Here is a 17506-nt window from a genome sequence, read left to right on the forward strand (position 1 = left end):
CTCTCTCACACACACACACACTCTCCCTCTCTCCATCTCCCTTTCTCTCTTGTAGTTTTAGTTCTGCTTGGCTATTTTACTTTGCACTAAAGAGTTTTTAAAGTAACTCTGACACTGTATTAAAGTTGCAACTGAAGTGAGCTTAAAACAGAATATTTTATATGAAAGCTTTTAATTAACTTTTTTAAAGTGAGCCAAAAGCCGAGGGAAAATGTGTGAATATATTTTTGAATTATAAATGTATATGAACAAGTTGCTAGTGCTTAATATTATTTGAATTTTCATTTTTCGTTTCGTTTCACTTTATTTTTATAAGAACTTACTCTATCTTTTTTAAAGATTCTTAAAAGAATTCTCTGGACATTTTCGAAATATAAGTTTCATTAAAAATTTTAATAAATATAAATGTAAACATTTTTAGTTCAACCATTGTGGAATTTTTTTAAAATATGGATAGCTTTTAAAATAAATCATTAAATAATTTATATATATTATTTTTGATAATTAATGAATAAAATTTAATTGAATGTTTACTACAATTTTATGGAATTACCAATTCCTTAATATTAATCTCAATATATTTTATACACAATATACATATATTTACTTTTCCCCCAAAGCTCAACACTCATTAATCTCGCTAAAGAAACACTTGACTGAAATACAAATTTGTTTCATTTTACAATTTATATATATTTTTCCCATTTGGCAATTTTTGTGCTGTTTTCCTACACGAAACCAAACAAACGAAAACAAGCACTTCATATGTTAATTTTCCAATTAGACAGAGAAAAATGGCACTAATTACATGCGCACGTACCAAACAACAACAACAACAACAGCAACAACAACAACAAGAGCAGCAGCTACAATAAAAGTAGCCACTTGAAGGGCGAGTCATGGTCCTTTGCGTTTGGTCCTGGGGGCCTCTGCGGCCAGGCCAAGCCAAGCCAAGGCAAGGCACAACAAGGCGAAAAAGTAAATAAAATTAATTTTATACACCAACATTGGGTTGGAATGGGCGTATGGGCGTGGGATCAGAAGGCAGCAGCAGTGCTAAAGCCAAAGTCTTCGAGTCAGCAGAATAAAGAGGAGAAGGAGAGAGAGAGAGAGAAACTGACGAAAGCGAGAAAAAAACATAAAAATAAAGCAGCCAAAGAAATGCTGCAAATGTCTGGGCTCAAGTAGGCTCTCTGTTCTGTGTGGGCTGGGCAGGTGTGTGAGTGAGTGTGCGTGTGTCTCTCTGTGTGTGTGTGTGTGGGCATTAAAACGAGCGCTTGACACGCGACGCGTTTGCATTTTACACGCAGCAGGCGCTAGAACCAACAGCAGCAGCAACAACAACAACAACAGCAGCCACATTGTAGGCATTGTTTTATGAACCACAGACACACACACACACACACCCACACACACACACTCTCATTCAAGTAGGCGGAAATATTAACCGCACTGTACAATTCTAATTACATTTCGCCAGCCTGGCAGCTGCCTGCTCCTGCTGCTCCTGCTGCCTTGCTCAACTCCTGCTGCTTCTGCTCCTGCTGCTCCTGCTATTGCCTCTACATCCCTTCACACATTTTGCAGTGGCCGCGTGCGCCTTTAATTTTATTTATTGCGCAAAATTGCTGACTAGAGGTGTGTGCGTGTGTGTGTGTTGCAGCATCGCGTGTCGCATTGCCATAAAGTGCAACAGCAACAGCAACAACAACAACAACAGCAACACTCAGCTCAGCTACACTGCAAGCTTCACACTCTAGCCACAATTCTCTTCTCTTCTTTGAGATGAGCAAATCTCTTACTAAAGATAAACTAAGAAAAAATAAAAACAATTTTGATGCCTTTTGATATGAATTGCTCTAAAATATTTTGAAATTTATTTTAATTATTTTCTAGATTCCTTTTCTCAATTTCATCTTTTCAAAAGTCTTCTTACAGCGTATTCCGATAGTCGTTTCTATTTGATTGCATGAGATTACGAAAAATTGCTGCTGCAATGTTTTTGGTTAGGGCGGATGTTTGTATTATTGTTGTTAGGTATGTGTGAGTAATTGTATGTGTGTTTGTTTATTTGTAGCGAAATTTAGATTTGTTTAAAATTTGTTTATCTTCGACTTACGCGGGTTGACCAAATACAACTTAAGAGCACAAGAGAAAGTGAATTAAACATACCTGCAAAGAGAAGAAATAAAAAATGGAAATTAATTACAGAGAAACAGGTGTGAATTGATGACATACTATATATATACTATATATATATACATATACATATATCTCTATATGCACATCTCACACTTAATTAATGATATTCTCAGACGCCCTCTCGAATATGCATTTCAATTTGTTAATGTATAGCTCTTATGGTTCTACGACTCTCGAAAGACATTTGGCGAATTGCCACTCAGTGCTAATACTTGATAGCTTCGCGCTGACCATTAAAAAACACACACACACAGACACACAAAAAAGTAACCAAAATGAACGAGAAATGTGGCTCAAAGGATTGCATAACTGTAGATGAGAAATAACGACACATTTTACGCTTAATTAAACAAGTTCAATAAACCGAGCGACGACCGAAGAAGCACAGAGTTCGGAGTTGTGTGTCCTGCAAAAGGCAGGCAGGCTGCGGGACTGCGAGACTGAGGGGCTGGCCGGCAGGAAGGAAGAGCTTGAAAGAAAAGGAACCCTTTTTTTGTGTATGTGTGTGTGTGTGTGTGTCATTGTTGCCGAGCATAATTGCCAGCATAATTCATAAAACGAAAGAGTTGCTTGAGTGGGCTGAGCAGTGAAGCCGGAGTGGGGAGCGAATCATTGACTTTGTTTTGCGGAGGAGCACATTTAGGCGACTGGCAGCCCACACAAAGGAAGCGAATAAATACACTCAGCTGATATTTTTGCAGCTACTTGGGCCGTCGCTGAATCCGCTTTGACACACGCAGCGCAAACAAAGTGGCAACAAAGTGGAGCAGAGCAGCAGCAGCAGCAGCAGCAGCAGCAGCAGCAGCAGCAGGACATCGCCGGTTCATCAAATGCACCACTGGCAGCCAGAGCCACTTGCTTTTTAATTAAAATCCAAAGTCATTTGCATGCGCTTTGAATGGCTCCGACCCAAAGAAATTGCCTCGCAATGGGCGGCAACTGCTTCTGTGCATTGTAATCTAAGTAGTTTTTGAGCGGGACGAGAGCCGAGTGGAGCGAGTGGAGCGAGTGGAGCGACGACAACGACAACGACCATTATAATCATTATCAATTGCCGAGCGCTGACAACGAGCTTAACAATGGCCACATCGAGACCGAGACTAAGGCTCTCAGAGGCAGAGAGGCAGAGGCGGAAGGATGGGCCAAGCGAAAGCAACCACAGCTCACTGCTCACTGCTCACAGCTCACAGCCACTGAGACTCAACCACGAACCACGAAGTCCGGGCACCACAAAGGCGGCCGCGATGCATAGCAAGTAGGCTGAAGTGTAATGGCAGCGCAGAAGATGCTGATGGCGATGGACGCGGCGGAAGGAAGCGGCCAGCTGGGGCTAGTGGGTAGCTGGCCGGAAGCCGTGCAACGCAAACGGAAACGGAAAGCCTTATTAAGCGGAAACATTTCGCCTTTTGGCTTCGTGCGAGCCCACGCCACGAAATCCTTCGCTCATAATTTATGCCAATATTTTTGCAACTATGCCACGCCCACACCGCTGCCATCGCAGCAGTCAAATCAAGAGCAGCGCTGCGAATTTTATTGGCCAGACAGAGAGAGAACGAGAAAGAGAGAGCGGGAGAGAGACAAAGAGAGAGTTGGATATATGTATATTCTGCGAATTTTCATCTGTGTCCCTTGGCATATCAATTGAAAAATTGCAATTGACAAAAGAGAAAAGCGAAAGGAGAAAGGCGAAAAGCGAAAAGCAAAAAGCAAAGGGAGAGCGCAAAAAGATGCGAAAAGCGGCGAACAAAGTCGCCAAGTGTAAGAAACGCTCTCAAAGGATTCGCGGCGGCTTTTGAAGTGTAAATCACAGCGCAAAGTAATGACAATTTCTGCAGCGTAGTCAAGTGTAATTGGAAAACACATTGGGGCGTGCACTGGGCAGAGGCGAAAGGCTGCAAGTGTCAATGAGGGAAATTGATATTTACCGTTGGGGTTTCTTAGTCAACTGAAGCGAGAGATGGACAGAGAGAACGAGAGAGGGAGAGAGACAGAGAGAGTCGCATTAAATGCATTCCACAAGATATTAAAAGCAATCCGCTTGACAGCGTTTAAGCAACTGCTAAATGGAGAGAAAGCATAACAATTAGTGTTGGAAAATGCTGAATAAAATAGGCGAAGTAACTGTGCGAATACTCAGAAATGAGAGGAGAATGTTATTGTTAATAATAATATTAAATATTTATTATTATTAAAAATTATAAAATAAATAATAAATAAAATGTATCTATTTTAAGTAGTAAATATATGAAATTATACAAAATATTTATTGTGATCAAATATTTAAAATTTAAAATAAACCATAAATAATATATACTATGCAATTAAAAATAAATACATAAAATAAAATTTACTATATTTATTAAATATTTAAAATTTAAAATAAACCATAAATAATATATACTGTGCAATTAAAAATAAATATATAAAATAAAAGATTAAAATAAAATTCGCACAGCTTTAATGGGTGTCTACAGCTGCTCCCGTAGCTAAAGCTATCGCAACCCTGTTCCGGGCAACTTTAAGCCATTTTTCAAGAGCAGCTTTGAACCTTAATGATTTCCCGTGCAATATATTTCATGCAGAGCCCAACAAAAACAACAACACGCACAGCCTCAAGTATTAATGTTGATGTGGATGATTTAAGCTGGTGCCACACTCAGTTTAGAGCAGAGGCACGCATTCTGCAACTTATAATGTGCCATAAATCAAAGTCAAAGCCTAGCATATGAATGAAGGGGAAGGAGTGAGCGAGGGAGGGAGAGCGAGAGTGAGAGTGGGCGAGAGAATGGGGCGTACAAGCCTGTTGACCACATTAAAGCTCAAATGTCCAGCAATTTTCAGAGGCAACACAAAAACTCGTAGCACCAAAAAATTTGCTTACAGCAAACGGGGGGCAGGCGCCATGATAGAGAGCCAACAGTGGGGAGCGGCCCAAACAAAAGCAAACTTTGCTCATCATTAACAAAACAAAATATTGAACATGCCTCAGTGGCAGAGCCAGTGGCAGTGGCAGTGGCAGTGGCAAGTGGAGAGATCCCTACCAAATAGCCAGAACTCATAGAGCAGGGCTTACATTTCAAGTTTTTCGCAACAGCAGCAACAACAACAACAGGAACAACAACAACAACAGCAAGTTGCACTCAAGTGCCTATTTATCTTATTAAGACGATGCCGAGCAGCTTGTTTGGGTGCTGACTGCCGGGGCTGCCAGTGGGCGTGGCATTGTCTGTCTGTTTGCCTTAGCAAAGCCCGTCGTAGTTTCGGGCCACAGCAAGGACACAGCCGTGGCTCGAGCTGAGCTTTTCCATACTTTTTGCTGCTGCTGCTACTCCTGCTACTTCTGCTACTCCTGCTGCTGCTTTGCCTATTAGTTTATTTTGCAGCTTGAAGTAGTTTCTAAGTTTCTGCACAACTTGGGTTTGTTTTGTTAATTTGATAGGGCATACTTCTCTGTCGAGCAGGCAGCTCGCCGAGAATAGTTGCGTTGACTTGTCCACTTACGCTCGTGCCATGCATAAATGTGACTGAGCAAACAAAATGAAAATGCTCTCGTTGACATGCCAGTGACTAGTGACTGGTGACTGGTGACTGCTGACTAGTGACTAGTGACTGCTGACTAGTGACTGGGAAGAGCGCATATGTATGCGTATATAGAGGAGCTGTGAATGCGACTCTCTGTCTGCTATGAATACTTTTAAAGTGCTGTCAACATTTTTGGACTTGTTTGATTTTGTCAATGTCTGTCGCTGTGTATGTCTGCGTGTGTGTGTGTGTGTGTGTGTATGAAAATGTATGCTAATTGGCTTTTGATATTGTGCCATTGTGGGCTGGGTCATCTGAGTGCTGAACGTAATGACTTTAAAGCAACCCACTGAGGGTGGATATCATTGTGCGGTTTTGTGGCCAGCATGCCGCTTGCCCTCGAGTGGAGTGTTAGTGGTTGGCCATGCTGAGTGCTAGAGTGGTCAATTATTAGGTAGTCGAGCGAACAGGTAAATTGAAATGGGCCAAAAACGAAGAGAAATGCTAAAGTTGAGAGCAGCTAAGAGAAATTTTACAGGCGAATAATGTAAGTGGATTGTAAGAATCTAACTTTATTGATCTTGACCAAGAACTAGAGCAAGTTTTAGCAGCAGAGTGCTTGTTCATGGAAGCTGAAACTCACTTTACCTGCTATTCATATCGATCTTGCTCATGGCTAGGCTAGCCAATTGGCTAGGCTATCGCAATTCCCTGGCCATTTTCAACAGTTGTGACAGGCCAATGATTTGTGGAATTCATTTGCATAGAGTCAGCGCCAACAGCAACAACTTTTCACAGAGAGAGAGAGAGAAAAAAGCAACACAGTAAAGAAGAGAAATGTAAGCCCGAGCTAAACTTTTTAATAGAGGCAAAAGTTTTCGGTAGCTTAATTTATTAACCTCTCGAGATTCGATATGCTGAGATTTGGAACGCACTCAACGCACAATGCACACAACGATGCGAAAGCTCATAAATATCGATTTCATTACCAACGCATATCGAGGCTGGCCGAGGGTAAAGCCAACAGCAAAAGCAACAACAGAGGCAGAGGCAGAGACAGAGGCAGAGGCTGAAGCAGAAGCCGAAAGCCAAAAGCTGATGAGCCCCGGCGCCAATGGAGTTGGAATCAAAGCAACTGATGCCAACTCGATGAGAGGTGGGGAGGTGGGGAGGGGGATGCTCGTATATCGTGTGCGAATCATCCACACGCCATGACTAAAAGTTACTAAATTTTCCGGCCGTTTGCGTCATTAATTTACAAAAAAAAAAAAAAAAAAGGAAAACAAGAAGTAGAGAATGAGAGCGTAGCAATGCGAGAAAAAAGAATGACTCAAAGTGGAAGTGGTTAAAGGCATTGCCACAGCCGCCAACCAATTGAATGGCATGCAGAGAAAAAGTGAAGCAGCCGAAGCAGAGACGAAATAATGGAGCAGCAAAAAGTTTCGCGAACGAGCGCCGATGCTCGTGCACTGATAAGGATAATGGATTTGGACTCCTGGACAACGTTGACGACGATGTGAAGGAGGAGGAGAAGGAGCAGGAGAAGGAGAGCGAGGACGTGCTGGCGCAACTTGGCAGCAAGTAAATTTATTCATTGACAATTGAGTTGCGGGCTGCTGGAAATTGAGTTGCGGGCTGCTGGAAATTGAGTTTGGGTCAGCAGCGCGTTATTTAGATGTTCGCCCCGCCCACCTCCCGCCGCCCCAAACACATTGTCATCCGCATCGTCAGCGCCATCGCCATCGCCATCATCAGTTCATCCCAAGTAATTTTGAGTGCTGCATATTTATTTGCACAAACGCTCTTTGGCTTTATTATTATGTATTGCTCTGGCTGTCATTAAAGCAGCCCACCGACTGTCGCCAGGCGGCGCAGTGGGTAAACTCAGTCAAGTTCCACTCAAGTGGTTCGTTTCGTTTCGGTTCGGTTTGATTTCGTTTGGCTCTGGCTTGCCTGTGTCTCGCTGGAGTGTGAGGTCGCATTTCAAATACTTTTCGCGCAAAAATGTCAAGTATACTTTTTGGCTTACAAAACTATGTAGGGGGCGTGCCGAAGCTGGGGGCTGTCGCTGGAAAAGTACTTAGGGAAGTGGGTGTGGTTGAAGCAATATTATTGAGAGTTTCAAGGAAGAAGTTTAGAGAAAAAAATTATAAATTTATTTTTATTTATTATTATTATTATTATTGGTATTATTAATATTACTATATTTTATTTTTATTTATTATATTTTAATTTTAATATTATAATTTTCAATAATAATAATAATATTATTACTATTATTATTACTAAAAATAAATATCATCATAGTGCACCTCTTTCAAAGGAGTCTTTAGCGAAAAGGTTTTGTGTGGGAAGAATTGAAGCTTGACACAGAAGTACGATTGACAGTGCTCAGCTGAAACCCAAAGAATGACTTCACCTGGAAGGTTAATTTTAGCTGTAACTGTGTAGGTGGGGGCAGCTCAAGAGCGGATTGCAGAGAATGCAATAGGAGAGACGAACGGATTGTCAGTGCATAAAGCAATTTTACCTACAGCAACAACAACAAAAATTTCTATAAAGGGCTCAACGCCTTCGCTCCCTCTCACTTTTTCCTCTCTACTTAAGTCTCCATCTCTCTGATAATACTGCGTTCCCATAACAACGTTGAGTTCCCATTCGTGCTGCTCTGACGCTTCATGCTAGCCTAGGCTCTTTCATATTACGCTTTGTCTCTTTATTAAAGCATATAAGTATTCTCGTTCAGCATCTTTTAAGGCCCATGCATATGCATACAATTTCTACAAAACGCTCTTGCAATAAAGCAATAATTATAATTATTATTATTATTATTTTGTATATATTCATATTTTAATCAATATTTCTTGCATTCGTTTCTTTGCCAATCTATTTTTTTCTGTAAATTATATTATTATTATTATATTAATATGTATATTTGTTATTTATGTCCTTGCATTTATTTGGTTCTTTATCTATTAGCTATAAATTTTAGTCTCTTTCTTGCCATCAAAGCAATTAAAATCGTAACTTTACTATTCTATTCCCTTTGCAACATTATGAAACTATTTCCAATTGAGTATTCATTACGCCTTTAAATATCAAAAGTTTTGCCTTATTTATAATCATGAAAATACTGCAAAAATAAAAAAAATAAAAAAACTAAATAAAAAAGAATGGAAAAAATTGTAATTTACTTCTGGCTGTTTAGCTCGGCATTCGCTCAATCCCCATTTGCATAAAATGAGCTGCAATTTGCCTGCATTTTCCACTCGCCGCTGTCTCCCTCACTCCCACTCCCACTACCTCTCTCCCCCCTCTCTCCCCTGTAGAGTTCCTGGTTTGAAGCAGCGCTTTTCTATCTGCTGCTGCAATACTTCACATGGCCCCTGATATTTGCTGAAGCCTCATTTTATTTTTCATTTCTATGAGTTTTATTTTCTCTTTTTTTCTGTCTCTTTTTTTTTTTTTTTGCTGCTGTTGTGTTTCCTTATATATTTATATATCTATGTTTAAGGTTTTTTTTTCTGTGCCGCATGAAATACTCGTAGATGTTGTCGTCGCCGTGGTATGAAATCTAGTTTCAGGCAAATGCCACAAAAGATTGATTTTTTGCTGTTGCTGCTGCTGCTGCTGCTTCTTCCACTACAACTAGTGCTTGTTTATTTTTTTATTTTATTTTTGTTATTGCTGTTGTTATTTGTTGTTGCAGCTGCTGCTGCTGCTGCTGTTGTTGTTGTTGTCGTCATTTCTTTTGGGGCTGCCACACTGCTGGCAGCTGGCCAAGCACAAATTTGTTTTGAGTGCCTCGGCGACGACATGTCCAAGCCCAAGTCCAACGCACCAACAAAACCCACCCCGCTCTCAACGCCCCTCGCAACTGACATACACTCTTACAATGCTCTAAATTTGCTTAACAAATTTTCAAATTTAATATGTTGGTCAAAAAGAAATAAATAAAATCCAAGCAAAACAGACACCGACACAGACACAAAACTTTGACAAAACAAAGACACAAATTATAAGCACAGAAAATAAATAAATAAATAAAAAATCGCGAGCGAAAACCGCAAAATAAGACGAAGACGAAATAAACAGAGAAAGAAATAAACTTTTGCGGGCCAAACACGTAATAACATTTAAAAAGTGCTGATGCTTGAAGCCACACACAGTGGAAAAACTGAGGGAGCAGGCAACTGCGGAGTAGAGCAGGAGAGCTGAGCAGAGCGGGAAGCTGCTGCTGTTGATGATCAACATTTCGAGTGGTTGTTGGTGTTGCTGTTGCTGCTGCTGCTGCTGCTGCTGCTGCTTGGAGCCACAGGCCACAACTTTTGCTGATTCAACACTCTCGCTTTTTTCTTGTGCTTTGCTTCAAAACATTTTCGCATTTATTCTTAATTATCAAGAGCGTACTTTCGTCTCTTTCTGTTACATTTTGCCTGTTGCTATAAATCTAGTTGGCGGAGCTTTCATTACCAGTTGGGCCCTGCCGCACCCGCGTTGCGGCCCTGCGCGCAGACAGGACAGCCCACACACACACAGACATGCAGACACACATAGACACTCTCGACATACTTTATCATGACACGCGGCGTATTTCAACATATCTTCCACACTGACAGATGAGCCAAACAACCAGACAGACGACTGCACTCGTCCTGCCACTGAATCCGCCTCTGCGCTCGCCTCCGTCTCCTGCTCCACACTCGTGCAGACCAGTCCAGCAGTTGCAAGCTGCTGTCTGGCTGCTGACTGTCCGCCGTCCAGCTGTCTGAATGTCCTGTTGTCTCTTTTGGAACATATGACAGTTTAATTTACTTTTATTTTTGTGTGGATTGCATTCCAACAACTGAGTAGTTGGGTTTTTTTTTTTTCAGGGGATCCCCAACTCCGGTTTAAAGTTTATGTTGATGTTTATGTCATTTAATTTCAATTACGAGCGAGTATTATGCTCGCCTATTGAAATTGTTAGCTCAATAATAGAGCGAGAAGGAGACTGTGTGTAAGAGTAAGAGAAAGAGAGAGATATAGAGAGAGTGGGCATAGTAGTCTTCATTTTGGTTATTTTAATTATGCGGCTGGCTGGTAATTTATGTTAAACTGTGAGTTATTAGAATTTATGGCGCGCTGCTGGCAAAAGCTCGTGAGCCCGTGAATTGCCAAATGGCCAGCAACAACAGTGCGGCTTTAAGGCTGCTTTAAGCGTCTCTACATTAGTGGACTGCATTGTGTTGGATATGCCAAATAAATACACGAAAAAGCAATCAACTTTGCTGCTCTGACTGTCTGACTGGCTCACTGCCTGAGTGGGATATAGTAGATGCAAACCAACGTTTACAATATTGTTCGAGTAAATCACAAAAATACAAAAAAATAAAATAAAGAAATGGACAGCAAAGATAAATAAAAATAAATGCTAGAAATGCTACTCAAAAAGAAGCAAAACAAAAACGAAGCTCAAATGCTCTTGCATAGCTAATGAAGTGCTTGGGGGAGGCTTATCAAATATATACATACATATATATGGAAGGCGAATTGCGAGTAAATCAAAGTGTGTTTAATATGTGCTCTACATATAGCTTGAGCTGCTATTTGAAGGGACAAAGATTTTAATAAATTAATGTAAAATTGAAATGAGAACTTTGTTTCAATGCCTCCATGATTTATATTTACATTTACTTTCACTTTTATAAAAAAAAAAGATTGTCAAATGCTTATAAGAGAAATTATAGCTCGAATATCATAAATTTAAAAACTAAAAAATTATTAAAAATATTAAATAAGCAAATTATTAAATTCTAAAATTATTCTAAAATGATTACATTATTAAATTTTCAAATTATTGTAAAATGTCCTAATACTTTTATATAATTTTTTTATATTTTTTTATTTTATTTTATTTATTTATTTTTGTAGTAAGATTTTTTACTAAATAATTTTGGTTTTTTTTTCAACAAAAACTCATCCAATGTACATTATAAAGCTCAGATCAAACTGCAGAATTGAGTCGCCAAGGCTAAGCTAGTGTATAGCTAGAGAATTCGAGTGAAGAGACCCTGACAATGGACGATGCGCGATGGGCGATGGGCGTTGGGGAATGGACGATGGGCAATGCCAAAACAATGACAGCGGCAAATCAACGCGCCAAAAAGCTGACAAACGACAAATGAGTAAAAAGCCCATACAAAGGGTCTCCACAGAGGAAAGCGACGCCGCTGCCAGCGTCAACGCCAACGCCAACGCAGACGAAGCGATTCCACTCAGACAATGTCGATGCGTGGGTGCGGGGGTGAGTGAGCAGGATGCTGTTGATGATGACGCCATCGTCTACAGTCCAGTTCGAGTGACTGACTGACTGACAGTCTGGCACTTTATGCGGGGTTTGACTCGATGCTTTCTGCCTTTTGCCAAAGAGTAAACAGAAGCTGCTAAGCAGCCACAAATTTTTGATAAAGTTTCCAATATATGCATAACTAAGCCAAATAGAAACAAACCGATTCGCACATACTTAAAGGCAAATGTCCATATATAAACTTATATACATATGTATGTATATGCTGTTACTTATGCTTGTATTAGTATATAGCCGAACTGTCTGCACCACAAAAGTGGTTGGCATTTACTTATTTTTATTTCTTTTTTCGTCTTTCTCTTCTGTTGCCTGCAAATACTTCCACTTGAATACAATTCCTTTTGCTCAGATCTCTAGAGATTTGTTTTTTGTTTGGTTTTGTTTTGTTTTCGTGCACTTGTTTACTGCGTCTTTGTTAAAAATAGCAGCAGCAGCAGCAGTAGAGGCAGCAGCAGTAGAAACAACAATGCAGCAATCCTGCTCCTGCTGCTGCTCCTGCTCATGCTTCTGTTTCGGCTTCTGCTCCCCTTGCGGCTCTACACATGTCACCGACTGAAGAAGCTTTTGCCAGCTCGAGGGATTTTTCGTCTTTTCGCACACAGCTCGGAGTAAAAATGTAAATTTACATTAGACGCAAGTAAATTTAAATAATGCGCGGAAAATTTACTAGTTTTTTTCCACACTTTTTCTCCATCCACTTTCCTTTCTTTGTACACTTTTTCCACACTTTTGAGTGGTTGTTGTGAAGCGCCAGCGACAAGGAAACAGAGAGCTTTAGATAACAGTTATGGTATCGCCTGAGCTGTTGTCGGTTACTATGGGGCACTATTATGTGGCAGCTTTTGGCTGCTGCTGCTGCAGCGGCTGCTCTGCTACTCTCCTGCTTTGGCTTAGAAAATATGTTGACAACCATAAAGTTGAATTGTTACGTTAGATTTTGTTGGGCTTTGCTTGGAAGAGCAGAGAGTGCAGCGGCACATGGACAAGTCATGCATTGTGAAACATGGCGTTTGTGAATAAACAAAGCAGAAATAGTTGTTACACAGCTATTGCCAAGAGAGGCTGTGAAACTTATGTGGAACGTATGTGTTCTTTATATAACAACTACTACAGTGTTAGACAGTGCATTGAAATAGTAGTGTAACTAAGGGGAATACCTACTTTTGATAAATAAAGCGGAATTGGAATTTACATAGTTTCTTGACAAAAGAAACGTACGGGATCTTGAAGGAAAAGAATGTGGAACGCATGTGGTAATTATGTGAGACGCATGTGGAATACAAGTGGTTATGTGGAACATAAGTCGAAGTCAAGTTCTCTTTACATAACAACTGTTTCAGTGTGAGAAAGTACATCCAAAAAGTAGTGGAACTAATGTGAGTAAACTTTATTGTGGGATCATATTATTAGCTAGATTATTATTATCTTTAAGCCCCCGTATATATGGTAATTCTCGAAAGTACTCGATGCACCCCTCCTGGCAGACTAAGCCAGCCGCAAAGAGGCATTTTTGTGGTTCGGCCTTTTGGGCCTCAGCCGCTGATCCAAAATCTACAAAATCCGCATGCATTTTTCATGCTTTGTCAAATAAACAGCATCTACATAAAGAACTCACACACTCTTCGCTTCTTTTTTTTTTTTGTCAACGGCTAGACGATAGCAAATCGTGCCTCGGCTTCAATTTTTTCTACTTTTCCTTTCTATTGGTGCCTTCGTTGTGGACAAACTTTTATTGGTGTTTCTACTTGGCAATTTCAAAGATACCAGAAGCGTCATGGAAAAAATTCAACATATATGCAAGATGTGGAACGGCGAGGATGAGAGCACAGTAAAGCTTGTCTAATAAAAGTCTAGTCGACATTATTTTTGCAACCCTCCGCGAATTATACACACACACACACATACATGTAGCTTGATCCGTTTTGCGACCCCAGCCGCTGGCATGAGTCAATGCAATTTTCGTGCATGACGCAAAAACGTGGCTCGAATAGCCAAGTAAGTCCCACATTATAAATAAATAAGCAGCCCGACACAGCCAACACGACAAAGAGGCACAAATAAGTAAGAAAAAACTACCCTCTCGATAGAGTTTTCGCAGTCCAGAGTCGCAAATACAAGAAGAGGAAGCAGCAGTAGCAGTAGAAAAAAAATACAAAATAGAAATGATATTAAGCAAGCGTGGCAAACATTTTAACAAGTCAATAACATGTCAAGTGAAAACTTTTTTAATATTTTCAAATTGCTGTCGCCGAGCTCGAACTGAAAAACTTCAAGTGTCAACTCGTTTGAACCAGCGACTCGCTCGAAATATTCTTATGCGGTGGGCGTGGCATGGCCGGGCATGGAATGGCGTCTGAGCGTGCCTGACGCGTGTCTGACAGCGCAATTAATCAAAATTTACAATAAATGTTGTACTTCAAAAAATGAATCTGTTGGCATCCACACTGTCAAAGCTATTGCTGTTGTTGTCGTTGTTGTTGTTGTTGTTATTGTTGTTGTCATGATTTTGAGATTTGCTGTTGTCTGTTGGCTTTTGTAATACGCTGGATTAACTGTTGTGCCACAAGTGGAATTTTAAATGGCCGAGCTGTCTTTCAGAGACGAACAACCTACAGTCTAAGTGTTTGTGGAACATGTTCGCACTGACAAACTTTACAAAGTGAGCAGCTTAATTTGAGGTTAGCTTAAGAGCAAGATTTTATACATGTTTTATTTTGACAAGACAATGAGGCAGATATACTTAAAAGAGAATGACAACATGGCATTATGAAGTCGTATGTAAATAAAAATTATGACAGTAAATCAGAAAGTAAAAGAGAAAGTCAACCAGAACTATGTAAAATGCCAAAAATAAAGCTAGGAAATATACAAATTATTAGTGTAAAGCAAAATATAAAATATAAAACATCAAATATAAAATATAAAATAAAAAATATAAAATGTAGAACATAAAATATAAAATATAAAATAAAAAATATAAAATATAGAACATAAAATATGAAATATAAAATATCAAGAATATAAAATATAAAATGTAAAATTTAATATATAAAATAAAAAATATAATATATAAGATATAAAATTCAAAAAATAATATATAAAACATTAAATAGTAAATAAAAAATGTGAAATAAAAAATATAAAATAGAAAATTATAAACTGTAAAATATAGAATATAAAGTATAAAATATAAAATATCATACATAAGTATAATATATTTAAATTTCTGCATTTTTTATTTTATATATCATACATAAATATAATATATTTAAATTTCTGCATTTTTTATTTTATATTTATAGCTATCAAAGATTTTAAAAATTTAATAATTCAGCTACTCATCAAATTGAAATCTCAACACAAACAGCCATAGATATTGCCAATATTATATTTAGTTTTAGATTTAACATAGCCAACAAAGAAAAACATATTTGCTAAATGGCAAGTAAACAAAACACTTAGTCTGATTGGATTGCCTTTGCCCATGCATGACGTTCGCTTGGGCCCAGTGCAACTGGCCAACCAAGTTGAGCTTGCAAGTTGCATTTCAATATTAATTTCAATAAATCAACAAGTGCATTTTTAAAATGAACAAACTTTTGGCAGGCAGTGTGGCGCAGAGTGCAAGAGAGTTGGACGGCAAACGTATGATTCAACACAAAAGGTAGGCAATAAGGCGCCATGAAGTATGCTGCAAGTTTTTTCGCAACTAAGGCCTCTCTCTCATACTCCTCCCACTTCACATCACTCCCACACTCCATCTCAATGTGTGCTGCAAAATCAAGCAGAAAATATTTGCAAAAAGAAGAAACTTTTCGCATTCAGATGCATTTACTTAATGCATTAAAATGTTGCCGTTGGGTAACGAGCGTTCCATTGATTAGGAACTGCCACAGACTCGCCCCCTTCGGCAGGATGAGTTATGGATGTGTGTGTGAGTGTGTGCCCGCCAGACATTATACAAATGTGGGCAGACTTTGATTTCTGTAAAACGCAAAAAAGGAAAACAGGGCAAATATGCTGTTAGCCCCAAAAAATGGTAGCCCAAAAAGTTTAACTGTCATTTTTTTTAAGAGCTCTGCGACGCCTTGGCTCGTCGCTGGCATCAAACTTTTGCTTATGAACTTTTCACTAATGCTTTCTGGCTCCATGTGGAACTTAATGTCTGCCACTTTTATTTCATCTTGTTCTTTAAAGTTTTGCCATTTTTCTACCGTACACGAACAAAAATTGTGATTTTTTATATTTCGTTCTAGGGTTCCCTTTTCCTTTCTTCTTTTGCAGTCGTGACTTTTGCACGCAAGCCAAAAGGAGGCGGGCAACAAAAAAAAAGAAAAAACGAAGATATTTTTTACTCCCCAAGAAAATCAGCGCAAAGTTTGCTGCGCCCCTCGCCCCATAAACCAAGTGCATAACCAAAACCAATATGTATTAGTGACAGTGTGTGTGTGTGCGTCTGTGTGAGTGTGTGCGTGTGCATAAAAGCAGTCAAAGTTTTCCTTAGGGTGCATGTCCTTTTTCTGTGCTGACTCGCACAACCCCACATCGAATGTCTACACTCTTCTTCTTCTTCTTCTTCTGCTATTACTACTACTACTTTTTTGTCAGTATTTTTTGTAGTATTTTTCGACGTCTCTGCCTTGTTCTTCCTGTGGCTTGCATTTCGTGCAAATATCATTATTCTTGTCGTTTTGCTGCTTTAAGCGATTTTCGTGAAGTCGTTTTAGCTTGACTACTTTGAAAAATGTTGCCCCTTCGGCACGTGGCACGTTACAACAAAAAATGAGAGAGAAAAAAAACTGAGCTGCGCCGAGGGTGTCAAGAGAAAAATGCGCTAAATAGTTTTGAAGAATATTAAAAAATTCCGTTGCCACTTACGTGGGTCAAAAGCCATTTTGGGGGGGTTGGAGTGAGAGTGTGACCAGAGCGATTGCCATTCAACTTACCTAGAAAGAAGAAGAATTAAGTAGAATATTAGTGCAAAAGTCAGTTGGAAAATGCTCGGATTTATATTGTGGAACTTAAGTGTGGATAATAAGATTGAGGGAGCTTATTAGCTTAAGTGAGCGTGAATAATGCTAATAGATATTTTATGTTGAATGCGTGTAAATAAATGTGAAACTTTAACGCGCATTTCAAGAGAGATTTTCGTTGAAGTTGAATAAATGTTCTAATATTAATATAATCAATTTTATGTGGATTCATAGAGCATTTTTTATGTATCTTCGATGATAAATAATTCTTCAGCGCATATAATATTTATAATTAATTTTATAATTATTATTTATATTAATAATTAAATGCTAATTTATTTTTATTTATTTAATATTATTAATTTCAATATTTAATTTGATCTTCATTTTAGAATTATATTTATTTTTTATGTTTTGTTTTTAATATAATATTATATAATATAAATTTAAGTGTTTAGAT

General features: G+C 38.9%; 2 protein-coding genes across 24 annotated transcripts in view; both read right to left on the bottom strand.

Annotated features, from left to right (window-relative positions):
• The window catches only part of mbl (splicing regulator muscleblind), a 222622-nt gene that overhangs the window by 88557 nt on the left and 116559 nt on the right, over window positions 1–17506 (bottom strand). The window lies entirely within an intron of this gene.
• The window catches only part of LOC149091153 (uncharacterized), a 75448-nt gene continuing 74278 nt past the window's right edge, over window positions 16337–17506 (bottom strand). The window contains exon 4 of the mRNA XM_089262074.1: window positions 16337–17019. Within this exon, the coding sequence (XP_089118200.1) occupies window positions 17011–17019 (9 nt within the window). The 3' untranslated portion in view covers window positions 16337–17010. The remainder of the gene's footprint in view (window positions 17020–17506) is intronic.

This window comes from Drosophila navojoa, chromosome 5, assembly GCF_054131105.1.
Source record: "Drosophila navojoa isolate 15081-1374.11 chromosome 5, UAZ_NAV_1.0, whole genome shotgun sequence".
NCBI classification, from domain to species: domain Eukaryota; kingdom Metazoa; phylum Arthropoda; class Insecta; order Diptera; family Drosophilidae; genus Drosophila; species Drosophila navojoa.